The following is a 16,554-nucleotide window of genomic DNA, read 5'->3' on the forward strand; positions in this document are numbered from 1 at the left end:
CAAAAAATGAAATTTCCCAAGAGCAAAGTGAGTAGTGAAAATACACTTTGGATAGAGCCAGCTTGCTATTAACTGTATAACCCACTCTGAATCCATCCAGCAACAGTGCTGGTTTCCAAGGCCAGCTGCAGAGCTCCTAGATGGGACGTTATATTCACAACATGTGAAATTTACTAGAATTCTAAAGATAAAAGTATTGTCAATTGGCCTCTCTGCACTACCTAGCAATGTAGATTAAGGCATTGAGTCATGGGAGGCTTTTGCTTGGTTTTGTTGTACCCCAGAATGGGATATAATTTAAGCAATCAGTTGTGTGCTGTCTTGACCACTGGCTGACTCAAGTCTGTTTTGTGTGACTTATGCTTACACACTAATGCTTGAACTTCAGTAAATCAGGGCCTCCTTTCTCCCATAGAGGACATACATGGCATTAAGTATTTTTAGGGACATCAATTTTTACTTGCTGAGTTTTATTTTTAACATAAAATGCTAATTGTAGCTCTTCAGGGCAGGAATCCCATCTTTCCGTTTGCTAAGTGTTCTACAAAGTAGAGGTCCCGATCCTGACCAGGACTTTGAGGTGATATGGCAATACAGATAGTGCCACTTACTTGTTTTTCCTCTCTCTTTAGAATCTTTATTTCCCTTTCCCTCTCCATCTCCCAAAAACCAATAAATACAAAACTGTTCCCTGATGACTTCACCTGCTGCTCTGCCAAGCATGGAATCTTTCAGAGGGTCTGAAGCAATGACTTGTGCATCTTGAATCTGACTTGGAATACAGTCCAAACAGCAAAAGATGTCTAATGAAAAAGGAGTGTGCATACATTCTAGAACTGTTCACTGGGGAGTTGGGATATCTTCCTCTGTATAATACAATCACTTCCTCAATCATACTCTCTCTGCCCCTGCACAGGGGTGCTAGCCCCTTCCACATGAAGGAATGAGTAACTGTAGCCAACAGGCTGCTTACAGGCAATCCTAGCCTGATGAGAGTTGGGTAGCAAAAATAGACTGATACGGGAAACTAAACAGCAAGAATATTTAATACCACAACTTATATTTATTGCTGGTCTCTTGGAATGAGCCACGCCAGTTCTAACTGTTTTTTTTTTTTTTTCTTTTCAAACAGTGCTGAGATAACACTGACTTCAGGAGTATAGGCGAGAAGAACAGTTGTTACAGCTGAGAAGGTATTTCCTCTGTATTTTGGAGGTCCACAAATCTATAGCAAAGAGCTGAAAAAGTAACCTGAAGATATTAATAGAATTTATCCTTTCATGAATCAACTACCTGAAAGGGGGTTCTGAAGAGGATGGATCTACAAAGTTCAGTGGTGGCAGATGACAGAACAAGGAGTAATGGTCTCAAGTTGCAGTGGGGGAGGTTTAGGTTGGATATTAGGAAAAACCTTTTCACTAGGAGGGTGGTGAAGCACTGGAATGGGTTACCTAGGGAGGTGGTGGAATCTCCTTCCTTAAGAGGTTTTTGAGGTCAGGCTTGACAAAGCCTTGGCTGGGTGATTTAGTTGGGAATTGGTCCTGCTTTGAGCAGAGGGTTGGACTAGATGACCTCCTGAGGTCCCTTCCAACCCTGATATTCTATGATCTTTGAGCCCCAGGCTTTTACAGCTTAAAAAAAAACAACAAATGAACAAGACTAGGCTAACCAACGTGTAGGCTTGTTCAAAGCATTTCACGCATGCTTGGGAACTACTTGACCAAATCAGTGTAGTCTTTGCCAGATGACTTGTGTCCAGAGGGAAATCTTCATGAGGGAATGAACCAAATGTTAAAATACTACAGATTTAATCAGATGAGTTTATTTTGGACTTTCTGTTGACCCTCTCACTAGAAAAATGGTCTAGTAGTCACTGTCTTGGTCACCATTTAAAAATAAGACTCAGAAGGTCACTGTTCACTCTTCACCTGGAAGTCCATCCTCTGCTGAATTGCTGTCTGGCAAGAGGGCAGCAGAAGCTTCCTGAAGAGAGCCAACAGCAATAGTAGTGGTCTAAAGATGTATAGCAGTAGGTGAGGTGCACCCAGGTGTTTCACAACCTGCCCCCATGCTCAGATACTATTGGATGTGTAGATGGAGAAATAGCCCTTCTTCCAAACTCAAACACAAAGGGAGAACGCTGCACCACTCTAGCGCTTCAGTGACAATAAGCCCCTAGACCTTTGCAAAGAAGTTTAGTTTAGTTTATCAAACCAAACCCATGCCAGCCACTAATGGAGTGCTAATTAATCAATGTTAGTGCCATAATCTGCTCAGATTTTTCTAACAAAACACCTAGATTTTTCAGGTTGGGTGCCTTGCTTTTCATTATATCCAAGTCTTTGTACACTGTTTGGAGTGTAAGGCCTTCAGGTAAGGGACCTTTGGGGTAATTTTCACAGGCACAACTGACAAGTGCTTAACTGTTTGTGCCTTTGAAAGTCTGCCCCCTTGTTTCCAAAGGCTTGTATCGGGGTGGGCAAACATTTTGGGCCGAGGGCCACATCTGGGTGGAGAAATTGTATGCAAGGCAGGGGGTTGGGGTGTGGGAGGGAGGTGCAGTGTGCAGGAAGGGGCTCAGGGTAAGGGATTGGGGCAGAGGAGGGGTGTGGGATGTATGAGGGGGCTTAGGGAAGGGGGTTGGGGTGCAGGAGGGGCTTAGGGCAGGCGTGTGGTGGGGGCTTGGGTGTACGGGAGGGCTTAGGGCAGGGAGTTGAGGTGCAGGAGGGGTGTGAGGTGCAGGCAGGAGGCTTAGGGCAGGGAATTGGGAGTGCAGGGGGTGGGTGGGGTTTGGGCTCTGGCCTGGTGCCGCTTACCTTAAGCGGCTCCCTGCATGCCTGCCCTGGCCCCATGCTGTGCTGCTTCAGGAAGTGCTGTGGCTCCTGGGGGAGAGGGCAGAGGGCTCTGCATCCAGAGCCCTTGCCATGCCTCCAGGTACCTCCCCTGAAGCTCCTATTGTCCACGGTTCCCTGTTCCTGGCCAATGGAAGCTGTGGGGGGTGGTGCCTGGAGGCAAGGGCAATGCATGGCGTCCTCTTCCCCTGCCCCCCCCGGGGCTGCAGGGAAGTGCTGCCAGCCACTTCTGAGGGCAGAAAGGGGCCTGTGGTGCCATGAGGGGCAATCCCACAGACCATAGTTTGCGCACTCCTGCTCTGTAAGCATAAGCTTTGCCCAATGAATTCAGTGCTCAGTGAATTTGGGAGAATAGGGGTGGCTGCTTTCTGGGAATGGCAAACCTAACCCCCCATTAAGGCTCTTAACTGTAAAAGGGAATGGGACTCAAAGGAAGACAGTGAAAATTAATCCTCCCTTTGACATTCCTGGGGTCTCAAGTTTCTTACTAGTACCTATTTCTAGTCTCACTATTAACCTCCAACTCCACCTTTTTGGAAATATTAGTATGGGGGGCAGGGGAGGGGAAATAGATTAATACACAAGTTTCCACTGTTAGAAGCAGTTCAGGTGATGTCATGATGAAAAATCATTTTTTATAATTTCAGAGAGCTCTCTAATGAAAGTTAGTTCACAATAAAACTTACCACTATTAGCTGTAGCCTCATTTAGGAAGAGCCTAAAACTGTCATCCTGTCTGTGGCTAGATGATACTACATCTCAGTTCTTATGAGCATTAAATTCAGGTGTCTCTTTCTTAAAGCACTGAACTACACTTCTGTTCTGTGAGTTCTGAAGAATGAATAAGCAGAGATGTGTGTGGCCAGCTTTATTGCTAACAGCTTGAATGGTTATAAGCTAGTTTTACTGAGACTGAATTCCTGGATTGGCAGAGTTCATGTGGCTGGCCACTTGACGTCCCCTTGGAGGGCCAGTTCTATCTGAGTCAATCACATCAAAAGCACTTCAAGACAAACAATCTTTCAGAGTGGGGATACTACCTTATTAATGACAAGACAATCTCATTGGGTTAAGAAAAAGCTAGGACTACATCCATCCCCTGTCTTAGCTCTCTCAAATTGCACTGTCCAAGCAAATGATCTCCACTGTCTTCTATGCCAGTAACCAATCATGATTACTTATCTATACCTTTTACTACATCTATAGAGTCCTAAAGAGAGGTCACATTATGTATGTTCCTGCAACTGACTGGGAGGAAAACCAGAGATTTTTCTTCTCTCTGTAAAAAATAGTATGAACTGTAGAAGGCTTGTAATGGGACTAGCTTGAAGTAACATACCTGAAATGCAAGTCAGAGTTCAATCATTTCTGGTTTTGAGAAAATAATGAAAAGCTCTGTATTGTTGGGAAATGTGAACATACCAGTAACCAACCAGCCAGAGTACCCATCATAGAAATGATCATGATACTCCAGGAAATATTCCATCAGACTTCACCTGTGACCCTTTCAGCTCTGGCTCAGGGTGGTCTATTTTCCAGTGAGACATCAAATGGGAAGGTTTCAGCACCACATTAAGTCATTGCAGAACTGGTGTGGTCAGATCCTACAAGTGCATGGAAAGGGGTACCCTTTTAGTCCTCTCCCCAAAAGAGCCACTGATCATGGATACCTCAGGGACAAGTTGGGGAGCTTATTTGGGCCACCTGCAAATTCAAGGAAGTTGTTCCCTTGATGACATGGGGTTACACATGAACATTCTAGAGCTCAGAGCCATCTGACTGTCTTGTATGATGATCCTGCTTGTTCTCCAGAGCTGAGTAGTGCAAATCTTCACAGACAACATGACAGCTATACTTTGCCTGAACAAATGGGGGTGAAGGAGAGGAGTGCCCACTTCTTGCCCTTCTGCCTGGAGATCATTACATTCTAGACTTGGCCCCATCAGAATGGGGCAACTCTGATGACCTTTCATCTCCTGAGAGTCAGCAACAGCTTAGCAGACTTCCTGAGTAGGTGATCTCTGACCAATCACAAATGATCCTTGCATAGATTCATCACAGGACTGATATTCCATTGTTGCTGGTTCCCTGTAATAGACTTCTTTGCACAAAGACGCTGCCGAGTGTCACAACTTTCGCTCCAGAGGAGGTCTTGGTTGAGGGTTGCTACTAGATGCCTTCCCCCTGCAGTGGAACAGAAACCTGTTTATGCCTTTCCATTGGTTTCCAAGGTACTCTCCAAGATCAAGAGGGAAAGCCACAATCATTCTTATAGGTCCATACTGGCTGAAACAGTTTTGGCTGACAGATGTGCAATATATGTCCATTCAACCTCTAATGCAGCTCCCAGACCACCGAGACCTGATCTCTCAGAACCATGGCTACATGCTATATCCAGACCAAAGTTACAGCACCTCATGGCATGGCTGCAGGATGGTTAAGTACTATGGACAGGAACTGCTCCCTACAGATTGAGGAAATCCTGACACAGAGCAGGAAAATGTCTACTAGCAGAATGTATTCATCTAAATAGAAGAGCTTCTTGATATTGGCAGCCCAGTGTGGTTTGGACCCAGCCCAGGTCTTGATACTAAAGATCTTCAACTACATACTACACTTAAAACAGGCCAGCCTTTCATTCAGCACTATTAATGTCCACTCCGCAGCAGTCTTAGCTTGCCATCTGCCTGTACAGTTGTTCGGTCATCCCTTACCCCATAGTATTGAGGTTTTTCAGAGGGCTATTACACATGCACCTGGGACCTCCTGAGGCTCATGGATCTTCTGTTTAAACTTCTGTCAGAATGTCCCTTACCCCATTTCACTCTACAATCTGTTTTGGCAGCTGTCACTTCAGCCAGGAGGGTGAGTAAGCTGCAGGCTCTTCTGGCTAAACCCCAATGTGACATTCCATAGGGACAAGATGCTGCAAAGATATTACCCAAAGTTCATTCCTAAATTGGTCTCAGATTTTCATATACACCAGTCAACCTAATGTTTTCTTCCCAAAGCCACGCACAGTCCTGGGTGAAAAGAAATTACACATGCTAGATATAGTCAGGCTTTTGCTTTATTATATTGTCAGCACCAAGCCGTTCAGGCTATGGTCCTGTCCCTAACCACAGCTGGGTGTTCTAAAGGTCAAGCGCTCTTTTCACAAGGAAAGTCACAATGGATAACACCGTTGTGATGGGTTGGACCGCTCTGGAAGTCACCTACTGTGCTGAGATACCACTGACTCTACCTATTCTGCCAGCATGGGCCCCCTTTAACCTGTCTTGCTGAGCCAGGCTTTTAAACCTCCTCTAACACGCACACACGCACAGGCAGGGCCATACTCCCAGCTGCAGATCAGCTCTGGGAAGACTCAGCTTAAGGGACTTTCTCCCTCAGACGTCCACCTCCCTTGGAGTACAGACCCAAAGATATATTATATTTCACCTCTTCCCTCAATGTGGAAGAGGGTATGCACAATTTCTGCTCTCCAACTCCCAGTTAGAAATCAAATAAACTAGGCTATATTATAAACTAGAAATAAATTTATTAACTATACCAGATGTATTTTAAGTAGTTAAGGAGGTAGCAGACAGAACAAGGTAGATTACTAAGAAAATAAAGCAGAGCATGCAAACTAAGCTTAATACACCAAAGAAACTGGTTACATGTGCATTCTCACCCTAAATGTGGTTCTGATAATCATCTTCACAGGCGAGATGCCCTTCCAGTCAGGGTCCAGTTCTTTTCAGAAATTGTGGTGCCTGAGAGGAATGGGATACCCAGTAATAGGACTAAAAATAAGATATAATTTATGTTCCTGGAAAGCATTTGTTGCAGAGGATGTTAAAAAAATACAAAGTAATAATATACAAACAGATCCTACCCTAGCCTGTCTCAGGATCTCTCAGGTGTACAATGGTTTGTATGTTGCCCCTATTGACTTCCCTTCAATTTAGCTGCCCTCTTTCAAATCGCCTAATCCCCAGCCTTCCTCAAAGGATTAAAATCGTCTGCACTGTGGATTGTCCATCTTGGTAGGTTAATTTAAAATGTATCACAGCTGGGACAGAGGTTATAGGAGCATGTAACTTCTGTTAGCATTCACTTTGGAAATTGCACCATGGGTAAATCTGCTTGCTGCTACAAAGTTTAACCATCTGAAGCCCCTGGCTAATCCAAACATTCAGCATGACTTTTTGTGAAATAGAGCCATGCACTAGTTAAATAAAAATCCACCCTTTTACCAGCCAGATACAAATGCATTTCAGTTTGTTTATGGCAGTTTTCATAGGAAAGAAAATAGGAAAATGCTTATATTACCGTTTCCTTCCATTACTGCAGAAATCTAATGAACTACCAACATGACATGAAGGATGGGGGGAAGACCCCCTCTGGTCAAAATCAGCATTGTCAGCTAACAACTTCTCACAATCCTGTTTAACCAGAAGGTTTCCTAGAGAAGACAAATGAGGTCACATGATCCCTTGACATCTTTATCCAGCCTGTTTAGCCTATCATGTCTCTTTCTTCAAATACCGCTCAAACTTTTTATGATACATTCATGGGTTGAAGCATCTGTTGCTTCCTTAGGTAGCTGGACCTTAATTGCCCTCTGTGTAAATATTTTTTGCAGTATTGCTATCCAGTGGGGCAATAACAATCCTTTTGGGCATGATGGTTTGTTTTCTATGCCACCTGAGATTTCAGTAGGCTTTCTGCAGCTCTGCTCTTTTCTAGTCAACCAACCATCCTGTCTCCTTCCCCCATCTTTCTGGAAACTTGGGCAGCTAGCGGGAATCATAATATATTTCTATATTCCTTAAAGAAGCCCATTTCTGCAGGACAGCAGGCTGTCTAGTTCAGAATTTGTACTACGCTGAGAGCAAGGCAGAATAGATACAGTGCCTTCTACTCTATGTAAGTGTTGAGGGGTTCTGAGACAAGGCTAGAAGGGAGCGAAAAAAGGAGGATGAATTGTATCTATACCCCAGGAGAGCGTTGTCTCAGTAGAGATGGATGGAGCAGTGTAATGGGGCTCTGAAACCATGAAAAGACCCTCCCTTCTTTTTTTGGTGCTACTTTATCATCTATAGAGAAGAACCTTTTCTGCATGTTGTTTACATTAGAAATTCAAGTCCCAGCCTGCCCTCACTGGCAGCTGGATACGGAGTGAAGAGCAGCACAGGGCAGGAAAAGCTGAGAGGCGAGGAGCCTGGCAGTTCACCGGCTGCTGGTCCTTCTCTGCGGTGCCTCCACCACTTGAACCCTGACGCCCTGTTAACCCGCCCTACACAGTAAGGGGCCAGGCAGCTCCTCGCGCTGAATGACCCCCCCCCCCCCCCAACAGTCCCTGGCTGCGTTAGATGCTTCTCAAGCACCAGCCAGGAGCCAACCTACAGCGCCCCCGTTTGCGAACTACCTGGCCCCTCCTCACCTCCCCCACGTGCAGCCCCGAGGCGGGGGGAGCCAGCCACAGCCAGGGCCTACAGCGCCACCTGCTGCCTCGTAGGAGGAACGCACATGTCGCAGCCTGGGAAAGGCATGGGAGACGCACCAGGAACATAGGCTGGAAGTCTTCCCTCCCCGCTCCCGCCTTTCCAGAAGGGGTGATGAGGACGTTGCCTCTTCCGTGCGAAAGGGGTTGATCATCTGGGATTGGCTCGTTTGTCTCACAGCAGCCAATAGACATTGGTTTGAGGGGGGGGGGCGGGACTCCGCCATGCAACTCAATGGGTCGCCTCGCTTTCGGTTCCGTACGTCAAGGACGATCAGGTGGGACGGCGGCTGGTTAATTATTCATGACCGCGAGTATGCAAATAAGGGGTGGGGCTCTGCTAGCGACCGCCATGGCGACAGGGGCTGGCGGTGGTGGCGCGAGCCGGCCTCCCGGAGCCAGCGCCGGGATGGTGAGGAGCCGCGGCCCTGGGCGGGGGGGATCTGAGGGAAGTGTCCGCCCGGGGGGCTTCCCTGCCACCGCCCTTACCGACCCCACGGGGCCGCCCCTCCCCAGTGGCCGCGGCGCGGGGGCTCCGCTTTCCTCCCCCCGCTGACCAGAGGCGCCGCGGCTGCGAGCAGAGCCGGGCCCGCGCACAGGCAGCCGCGTGGGTCCCTTGTGGGCGTCACGGATTCGTGTCTCCCCTTGGGAGCGGGGTCCGTCCGGCTCGGCCAGCGCGTCTGATCCCGCTGAGTCCCCGCATCGGGGTGTCTGCCCGCCCCGGGATATTCGGCTTCTCCCGATCGAAGGTGGCTGCTAGGGCGCTAATGCAGAGACTGGCCCTTTGCAGGGCCTTATTTGTGCTGTCGCTCGTGCCATCAACTCAGCGGGCTCTGTCTCTGCGTAGGCCTAGAGAGATTAGACGTTTGTCCGTAAACGTGAAATTCCCTTACAAATACTTCACTCGACAATAGCGAAACTTACACATAGGCAAAGTAGGGAAAACACTGCTGGAGAACAGGAGCTTGGGTTAAGAATATTTACGTTGTATGTTTTTTGTTAAAAAAAATTAAAGCTTTATATCTCATTCTCTACTGTCATTAAAAGATAATTGTGTGACCTCCCCCCAGTAATTTCCAACAATGGTAAAAATTGGGGGAGGGGAATGCTTTAAAATAACTGTTAGCCATCAAAATTTATTTTAAAAAATCAGTTTATCCCAAGCCTGTTCACATGCATAAAGATATTCACGTGTGTGTTTGCAGAGCTAGCATCAAAAACCACTGTTATATCAAGAATTAGTGTTATCTCCCTGCCAAAACTCATGGTTACTGTATGTTTTTATTCATTAATTCAGCAGTTCTTAACCTTGGGTCTGTGGCTGCCTGGGGATCAGTGAGCCCTTTCGAGGGGCTGTGGGGCCCCAGGCTGAAACCCCGATTCCTGCTGCCCCTTGCAGAGCTGAAGCTGGGAGGCGCGGGGCTGAAGCCCTGATCCTGGTGCCCCCTGTGGGTCCAAACCTGGGAGGCGTGGGGCTGAAGCCCTGATTCCCAACACCCACCATGGGACTGAAGCCAGGAGGTTTGGTGCTGAATCCCCGAGCCCTGGTACTCCCTGTGGGGCAAAAGCCCTGAGCCCATGGGCAGAATTGGGGACATGGAGGGCATTTCTCCTTAAAAAGAATTGCAGTGCAAGAGCATGGCAGTCCCGCAAGCAGCTCCACACCTCCGCACCATCTTCTCTCTTGGTCAAGTCAGAGGTGGGAAGCCAGAGCCAGGCAGTGGGGAGCAGCTGCTGCTCTGGCTGATGCCATGGAGCAGGCAGTGGCAGCCTTCCCTGCTCTCCTGCTGGTTCCCTGGGTTGAAGCTGCTCTTCAGCTCCCAGCCCCCTTTGCTCCCACAGAGGCAACCAGTAAGAGTTCACTGGATGGGAAGACCCGACTCTGTGGCTGGCAGACCCCTCCGGGAACAGGGACTGCCGGGGAGTCCTCCCACTATATAGCCCCTAATACCCCTCTCTGTACACCCTGAACTACCCTCCTGCCCGCACACAGCCCCTAGCCACCCGCCTCCCTGCACCCTGAGCTACCCTCCTGCCCGCACACAGCCCCTAGCCACCTGCCTCCCTGCACCTTGAGCTACCCTGCTGCCCCCCCCCCAACCCCTAGCCACCTGCCTCCCTGCACCCACAGCCACCCTCTGTGTTCACATAGCCCCAGCTACCCCTTGTTTGTACACAGTCCCTATCTGTGGGGTAGCTTAGTGGTTTGAGCATTGGCCTGCTAAACCCACCATTGTGAGTTCAATCCTTGAGGGGGCCATGTAGGAATCTGGAGCGAAAATCTGTCTGGGGATTGGTCCTCCCTGCACCTTAAGCTATTTTCAAACTTTCTGAGCTAAGCCCTCCACTTTTGAGTTGTAATTTTTGGGTTGTATGCTCCTCCCCACCTCCCAAACCTAGACATGCTGGGTAGCCTGCTGAGGTGAGTCACGGGGTGGAGGTGGTGTTACCTCCCTGGACCCCACCATGTGGAGGTGGCTTGATCCCTTCTGGCCCCTGCTCACCCAAAACAGAAGTCAAACTACACCTATGCCCAAGGCCTCTGCCCTGAGGCCCCTTTGCCCGCACGGGGCCCTGGAGTTTCTGTCGAGGGGGGCCTCAAAGAGAAAAAGGTTGAGAACCCCTGCATTAGTCAGTTCATAAGAATGGCTCTACTGGGTACTTTAATATGCTACGATATGCATCATCTGGATTGTCTGATTTATAAGTGTCACATTTTCCAAGTATTTCTCTAGTTGCTTTTTATTAAGTTATTTTTGCAAAGTGTTCTTTTTGTTGCGAACTCTTATGATTTTTGTCACAAATCTCACAATATTTGGTGTTTTTTGTTAAGGCCCTGGTCTTGGAGTTATATGATTACATGAGAATCTCACTTTTGCTTTTTATATGATCTACGAGCTTAGCTTTCTTATCAAGGTGAGGATAACCTTGAAAAGACTAAAAAACCCCAAACCCCAAATTGGCTTTAAAAATCGAGTTTTGAATGGTTGGGTTGTCTACAGTACAATTGTGAAATCCCTTTTTCTATATTTTTTGTTGAAGACAGATTTACAAGGAAGCTTATTATCACAGCCATATGAGTTGTCTTTAATTTAACATCTCCAGTCCCCTCCCAAAAAACTCATGTATTGATGGACCATTTTTCTTTCTGTTCCCATACTTCTCAGATCTTTCCAGTTTCACAGCAGGCACAGGGCCTGAAAGAGAGTAAGGTTTCCCTCTTTCAGCTCTCTTGAATTGCTGTGGCAAGAGGTTGCTGTTGTCGTTGAGTATGTTATTATAGCGATGGGTTCCCTAGAAATACTGAAAGTAACTGCAGACACCTTGAACAGCATCTGTCTGTCCTTGTATCTTAGTAATGCTGGCTGACCTGCTCTGCCCTTGCGTGTTTTCTCTCCAGCAGGCCCAGATGGAGAACAAGAGGACCAACAGAGAGAGTGATGCAATGGAAAAAAGGGGCCCATACATCATGACCAAAGCTTCCTCCATTCATGCCAAACTGCGTAAGTAATGGCCTGGGCTGCCATAGAGTCCCCATCTCCCTAGCAAGTTCCCATCTGAGGGTCAGAGGAGGGTAATGAACCATTAACCTGGAGGTGAAATGCTTCAACTCAGCCCAGGTCAGTAGTGACTGTAAATTGTACCGTCTGTGTGAAATGAGTTGAATTGAAAATTAATCCAGGTTTAGTAAACATTTTGTGGTTTTCTATCACTGCAGTTGCTACGGTTATTAACAGTTTCAGCAGAGAGGCCAGGGACTGAATGGGTCATGAAGCCTGCCTCCCTTGGAAATGGTTGTGCTAGGGATAGGTGGCAGTCCATTGGTGGACTGCATGGCAGAAGCTAGCACTGCCTGTTCCATGCCTGTTTTGTGAATAAAGCCTTCTGTCTCCAGGCTTTTCAGTCTGGTTCTTTCCCAGTCCCAAACTCAAAATATGGCTCGCAAGAGAAGCAAATGAGTAGCCCACTGCAAAGACTGATGGGTCCCTCACATTGTAAACCTTGCACTGAGGGAGTTCAAGTTATGCATTGCACTGCTTGGTAATAATTTTTTCCATCTAAGGAATGTTCTCCTTAAATCAGAAGTTAAAGCCTAGATCTTGTCCTTTAATTAGAATAACTGGTCAGCTAGATCTTCTGTTTAGTGCCAGAAGTTTTGGTCAAATTAAACCATTTGTATTAAAACAAAGAGAACTTCTGTCTTTTATCATGATCAACTTGGATTGCTCTAGGCAGGTAGTATTGCATAATTTTGTTGTGACTGCCTATAGAATATTGCCATTGGATTACTAAGGAAGGGATCATAATTTGAATGGGACAGAATAACTCAAGACTTCCACATAAGCTAAAATCAAAGCTGACTGCCCTTAATATAGGGGAAGCATTTTGAAACTCTTATGGTGATTGCCTAGGCCCTATTACTGATAGTTTCACCCACCATTTGTCCATAAGGTTTTTAGATCTTGGGGCTTTGAACCCAATTGTTATCTAAAAATTCAGAAACATCTGTGGCCAAAAGTGCCTTTCATGTCCATCTGGCTAAGTGACTGCCACCATTTCTCTTATGTGGATCTTGCTAGGGTTGTCCTTTGTATCTTCCAAGCTCGGTAACTGCCATGTGCACCGAGGAGTTATAGATGGTGAAGAATGTAAATGCCTGATTGCTGGGCAGCTTGAGTTGCAGGGAGCTCATTGCACTAATTCTCTAGACTCTTCTCCTTGCTTGCTTTTTTGGCTGCAGTTCAAGGTATTGTCTTTGATTGCCAAAACCTTACACAGGTTGGGTCCTGACTAGCTGAGCCTGTCTACTGCCCAGGCAATAGAAGTCAGCTGAGATGCTTTTGCTGACATCCCTAGATTTGAACATGTGGGGACTGGAGATAGGGAATGCTTGGTGGAGGGCTCTTGACCCTGGAACTTGCTTCATCGCCACTCACCCACCCCGGTCTGATGTTTTCTCAGGCCTTCTATTAAGCCCTGAAGGCAAATCTGTTTCCACAGGCTTTTGTAGAGGTGGGGGATCTTTTTGAGGGCAACATGTAGATTAACGGCAGTTGATGCATCTAATGTTGGCATTAATCAGCAAGTCATGTGTTTAATATTGTTCGGCACCAAAGCATGTGTGACTGGCAGGGGAAACGGGGCTTTTAGACAAATGGAAGACACCACAGTGTGCAGCTGACCACATGGATAACAAAATAACTGCTTCTTTCAATCAAAGTGATAGGAATTGACATGTTGAAACTGAGGCTCTGTACCATATACTGCATGTGAAAGGCATTGTAAAGCAGCTGCACTCTTGTTAGCGATGACTTATGACAACTTGCCCCAGGAGTATGGGTCAGTTGGGTTCAGGGTTGTAAGTATCCTTGTTTGGGTTTCAGAGAAGCATCGAGAAATGGCGAAGGCAGTGCTCCGGAGGAAAGGCATCCTGGGGGCAACTGTTCAACAGCAATCAAAGCCAGCAGCAAAGAGGTTTGAGCCCATTTCTTTTCACTGTTGACAAGCTATATTTTCAAATATGTATATGAGAGACTGCGTAGCTCAGAGGATTAGGAGCAGGATATGGGGCCTTTGACCTCTAAGTCACTTATTCTAATTTAGCTCAGGCGTGTAGTGACTGATAGGTGAGAAGTATATGTGAAATGAGTTAGTGTCTTCGGTCAGTTCCCAGTGTGTGTGTTCACATCACAAACCAGTTATCGCCGTTCACACTAATGGTGTGCTGCCCCATCCCTTCCTCTTCCCACCCCCTTGTTGACAGCCTCAGCTAAGAGGCAAATGACTGCCTGAACTGCCTTCTTGCTCCTAGAGGTGGTCCCTTCTGGTCAGGCATGAGGCTCATTGGCAAGGGGCAGCATAAGGAAGCTTGTGATGCTGCTGCCTATGGTGTAACTGTTCTGTGGCTAAACAGAGGACATCACTCTCTAGAACAACTCAACTGGTGGGTTGCAACCCCCATGTGATCACGAAAATCAATCAATTGAAAACTTGATTACAATCTTAGGCAAAGAAAATGTCACTACCCCCACACCCTGCACACTCTTATTCTTCCTGTTAGTCTCTTAAAAAACAACACACAAATTATATAGGCTTATAATTGTTAGCATTGATACATGTATTGTAAAAGGAAGAGTGAAAAAGCAGGCCATGAAAATTATTGACTTGAATGAGGAATTGCCAACAGTTGGGAAAAGTTGCCATAGAGCTGTCAATCCAGCACATTCACAAACATAAATCCTTTTAACAAGATACGTATTTCTCCTCTCAGTCCAGGCAATAGTCTGGCTTTGAGAAATTAATCAGCTAAATTTATTGCAGCACGTGGAGTTGGAGAGGGAGTTAATTTCTAGCTGCTATGGTCCATAGTGGCTGTGAGAGTCTGTCTTCTTGAGATTAGCAATACTTAGGCCAGGGTTAGTCAATTATTTTTTGTCAAGGTCCAAATTTCTTGGTCAAGGTCCAGACTCCAGAGAAAATAATAATGATAATAAGTAAATAAAAATATTTCGGGGTCTGTTCAAAAGCATCTGGTGGTCCAGATTTGGCCTGTGATCCAACTACTGACTACCCCTGACCTAGGCAGTAAAGTGAGAGAGGACATCTCTAGTGTCCACTCTAGTGTATCTCCTGTCCTGTGTTCTTAGCCTGGCAGACAGTCAGATCTGTGATCACACTTCCCCATCTAGATGTCTGTTGCAGGCTCATTTGTGCACCTCTCTCCAGGTCAGTGAAGTTTAACAAGGGCTATGCTGCTCTCAGCCAGACAGCGGATGAGAACCTGGTGTCCCTTGATTCAGACAGGTGAGAGCTTTGTGTGTGTCAGTGGCTTGGTGCTTTGAGGTAGGTGTACTCTGGTACTGAGTGATGTCTGCTTGGTGGATCTGAGCCCCCGCATAGCAACACTTTGTTCAAGACACAAGTTACTAACTGACTAAGCTATGCCAGCTTCTATTTATATGGAGATTCCTTTTTGAAGGGAGAGATGTCCACTTACGTTAAGGGAGCTGACTTGGGGCTGTAAAGTAAAGGCAAGTGGCTGACTTCCCACCTTTGTGACTGATCTGCTTGCCCCCAGCAGTACAATCCTGAGGGAGCTGGACATGTTAACAACCTGAGTTGCAAATTATATTCCTATCTTTGTGGGACTGATGCCTTGCTGACCCCGTAGTCAAGGCTCATGTGGGCACCTGTTGGAGAGAGTGATGCAGGACCCTCTTTACGTTTGCACTGCTAATGCGTGTTTCAGCAGGACTATGCTGACACTGAGGTCCCTGCTGAAACACTCACTAGCCGTGCAAATGTAAAGAGCCATTCTCCACTTCTTCACTTCAAAGATACCCTTATCTGCTTGCTGGGCAGGGGAGGAGGTCCTATGCTCTACCAGACTCCGTGCACACCCCACTGACTGAGAGCTGATGCAGCAGTGGATGCGCTTCACACATTCTCTTGATTACCTGACGGTTGCATTCTTCTCTTAGTGATGGGGAGCTGGAGTCAAGATGTTCCTCCGGTTACTCCTCTGCAGAGGCAAGTCCAGAGTGTTTTGTTTTATTGTATCTCACACCCCCGTATGATTCACATGGATCCATTCTCATTCTGCCCCACCCCTAATGATCCCCTTTGTCCAGTTGCCATGTACTTGATGGCAAAGAGTTCAGTATGTGGAGTGTAATTTACTTTACTCCTTAAAGCTGTTTGTGGACTTCACTGAGCTTGGACAGTTAACTAGACTGGCTAGTTTCAAATTTCCCGTTCTCCTGCCATAGCATAATGCTGTTCTGGTGTCCAACGCTGCAAGGGGATGCTTAATTCTCCTTCCTCAACCCCAAAACAAATCAACCACAGTTTTATTTGATACTGCTAAAAATTCCTATCCCTTTCCTATTCGTGTATGTAAACCCTGTCTCTTTCCAGACCCTGAAGCAGTTTGTCCCAGGTTTAACATTGTAAAGGACTTTGAGTGGCAACTCTAACACTGATCTGTGTGGTGTTCATCAGTGTCTGCAGTCCAAGAATTAAAGCTCTTTCCTCCAGTGTGCACCTTCTCTGCTCAGCTGGTGTTGCTTCCTCTGTGGAAAGCTGCTGGCTGGGAGCTGGGGATCAGGGGCAATGCAGGACACTTGGGACTCTTTGAGTTTAAATCAGTATTTTATTTTATTTTTTGCTAAGACTTGATCTTAGTTTTAAAAGTTCCTTTCAGTTTAGATC

The 16,554-nt window shown here is 46.7% G+C and overlaps 1 protein-coding gene and 1 long non-coding RNA gene across 6 annotated transcripts in view; one reads left to right on the forward strand and one right to left on the reverse strand.

Annotated features, from left to right (window-relative positions):
- The window catches only part of FAM219B (family with sequence similarity 219 member B), a 22,459-nt gene continuing 5,905 nt past the window's right edge, over nt 1-16,554 (forward strand). For 3 of the 5 annotated variants that reach the window (XR_004002222.1, XM_030576842.1, XM_030576843.1), the window contains exons 1-5: nt 8,677-8,755; nt 11,744-11,846; nt 13,728-13,818; nt 15,070-15,147; nt 15,825-15,873. Coding sequence is in view for 4 of the 5 variants with exons in the window: in XM_030576842.1 (XP_030432702.1) it covers nt 8,696-8,755; nt 11,744-11,846; nt 13,728-13,818; nt 15,070-15,147; nt 15,825-15,873 (381 nt within the window). In the remaining variant the exon portion in view is untranslated. Of the gene's footprint in view, nt 28-1,132; nt 1,194-8,676; nt 8,756-11,743; nt 11,847-13,727; nt 13,819-15,069; nt 15,148-15,824; nt 15,874-16,554 lie in introns of those variants that run through there. The other 2 variants (XM_030576845.1, XM_030576844.1) reach the window with 2 other exon arrangements.
- LOC115658263 lies at nt 3,006-8,469 on the reverse strand. The gene is made up of 3 exons (XR_004002223.1): nt 8,284-8,469; nt 6,529-6,610; nt 3,006-5,036 (listed from the first exon to the last, which is right to left on the reverse strand). It is a non-coding gene; the product is annotated as an uncharacterized LOC115658263 (long non-coding RNA).

This window comes from Gopherus evgoodei, chromosome 10 (assembly GCF_007399415.2).
Source record: "Gopherus evgoodei ecotype Sinaloan lineage chromosome 10, rGopEvg1_v1.p, whole genome shotgun sequence".
Lineage (NCBI taxonomy): Eukaryota > Metazoa > Chordata > Testudines > Testudinidae > Gopherus > Gopherus evgoodei.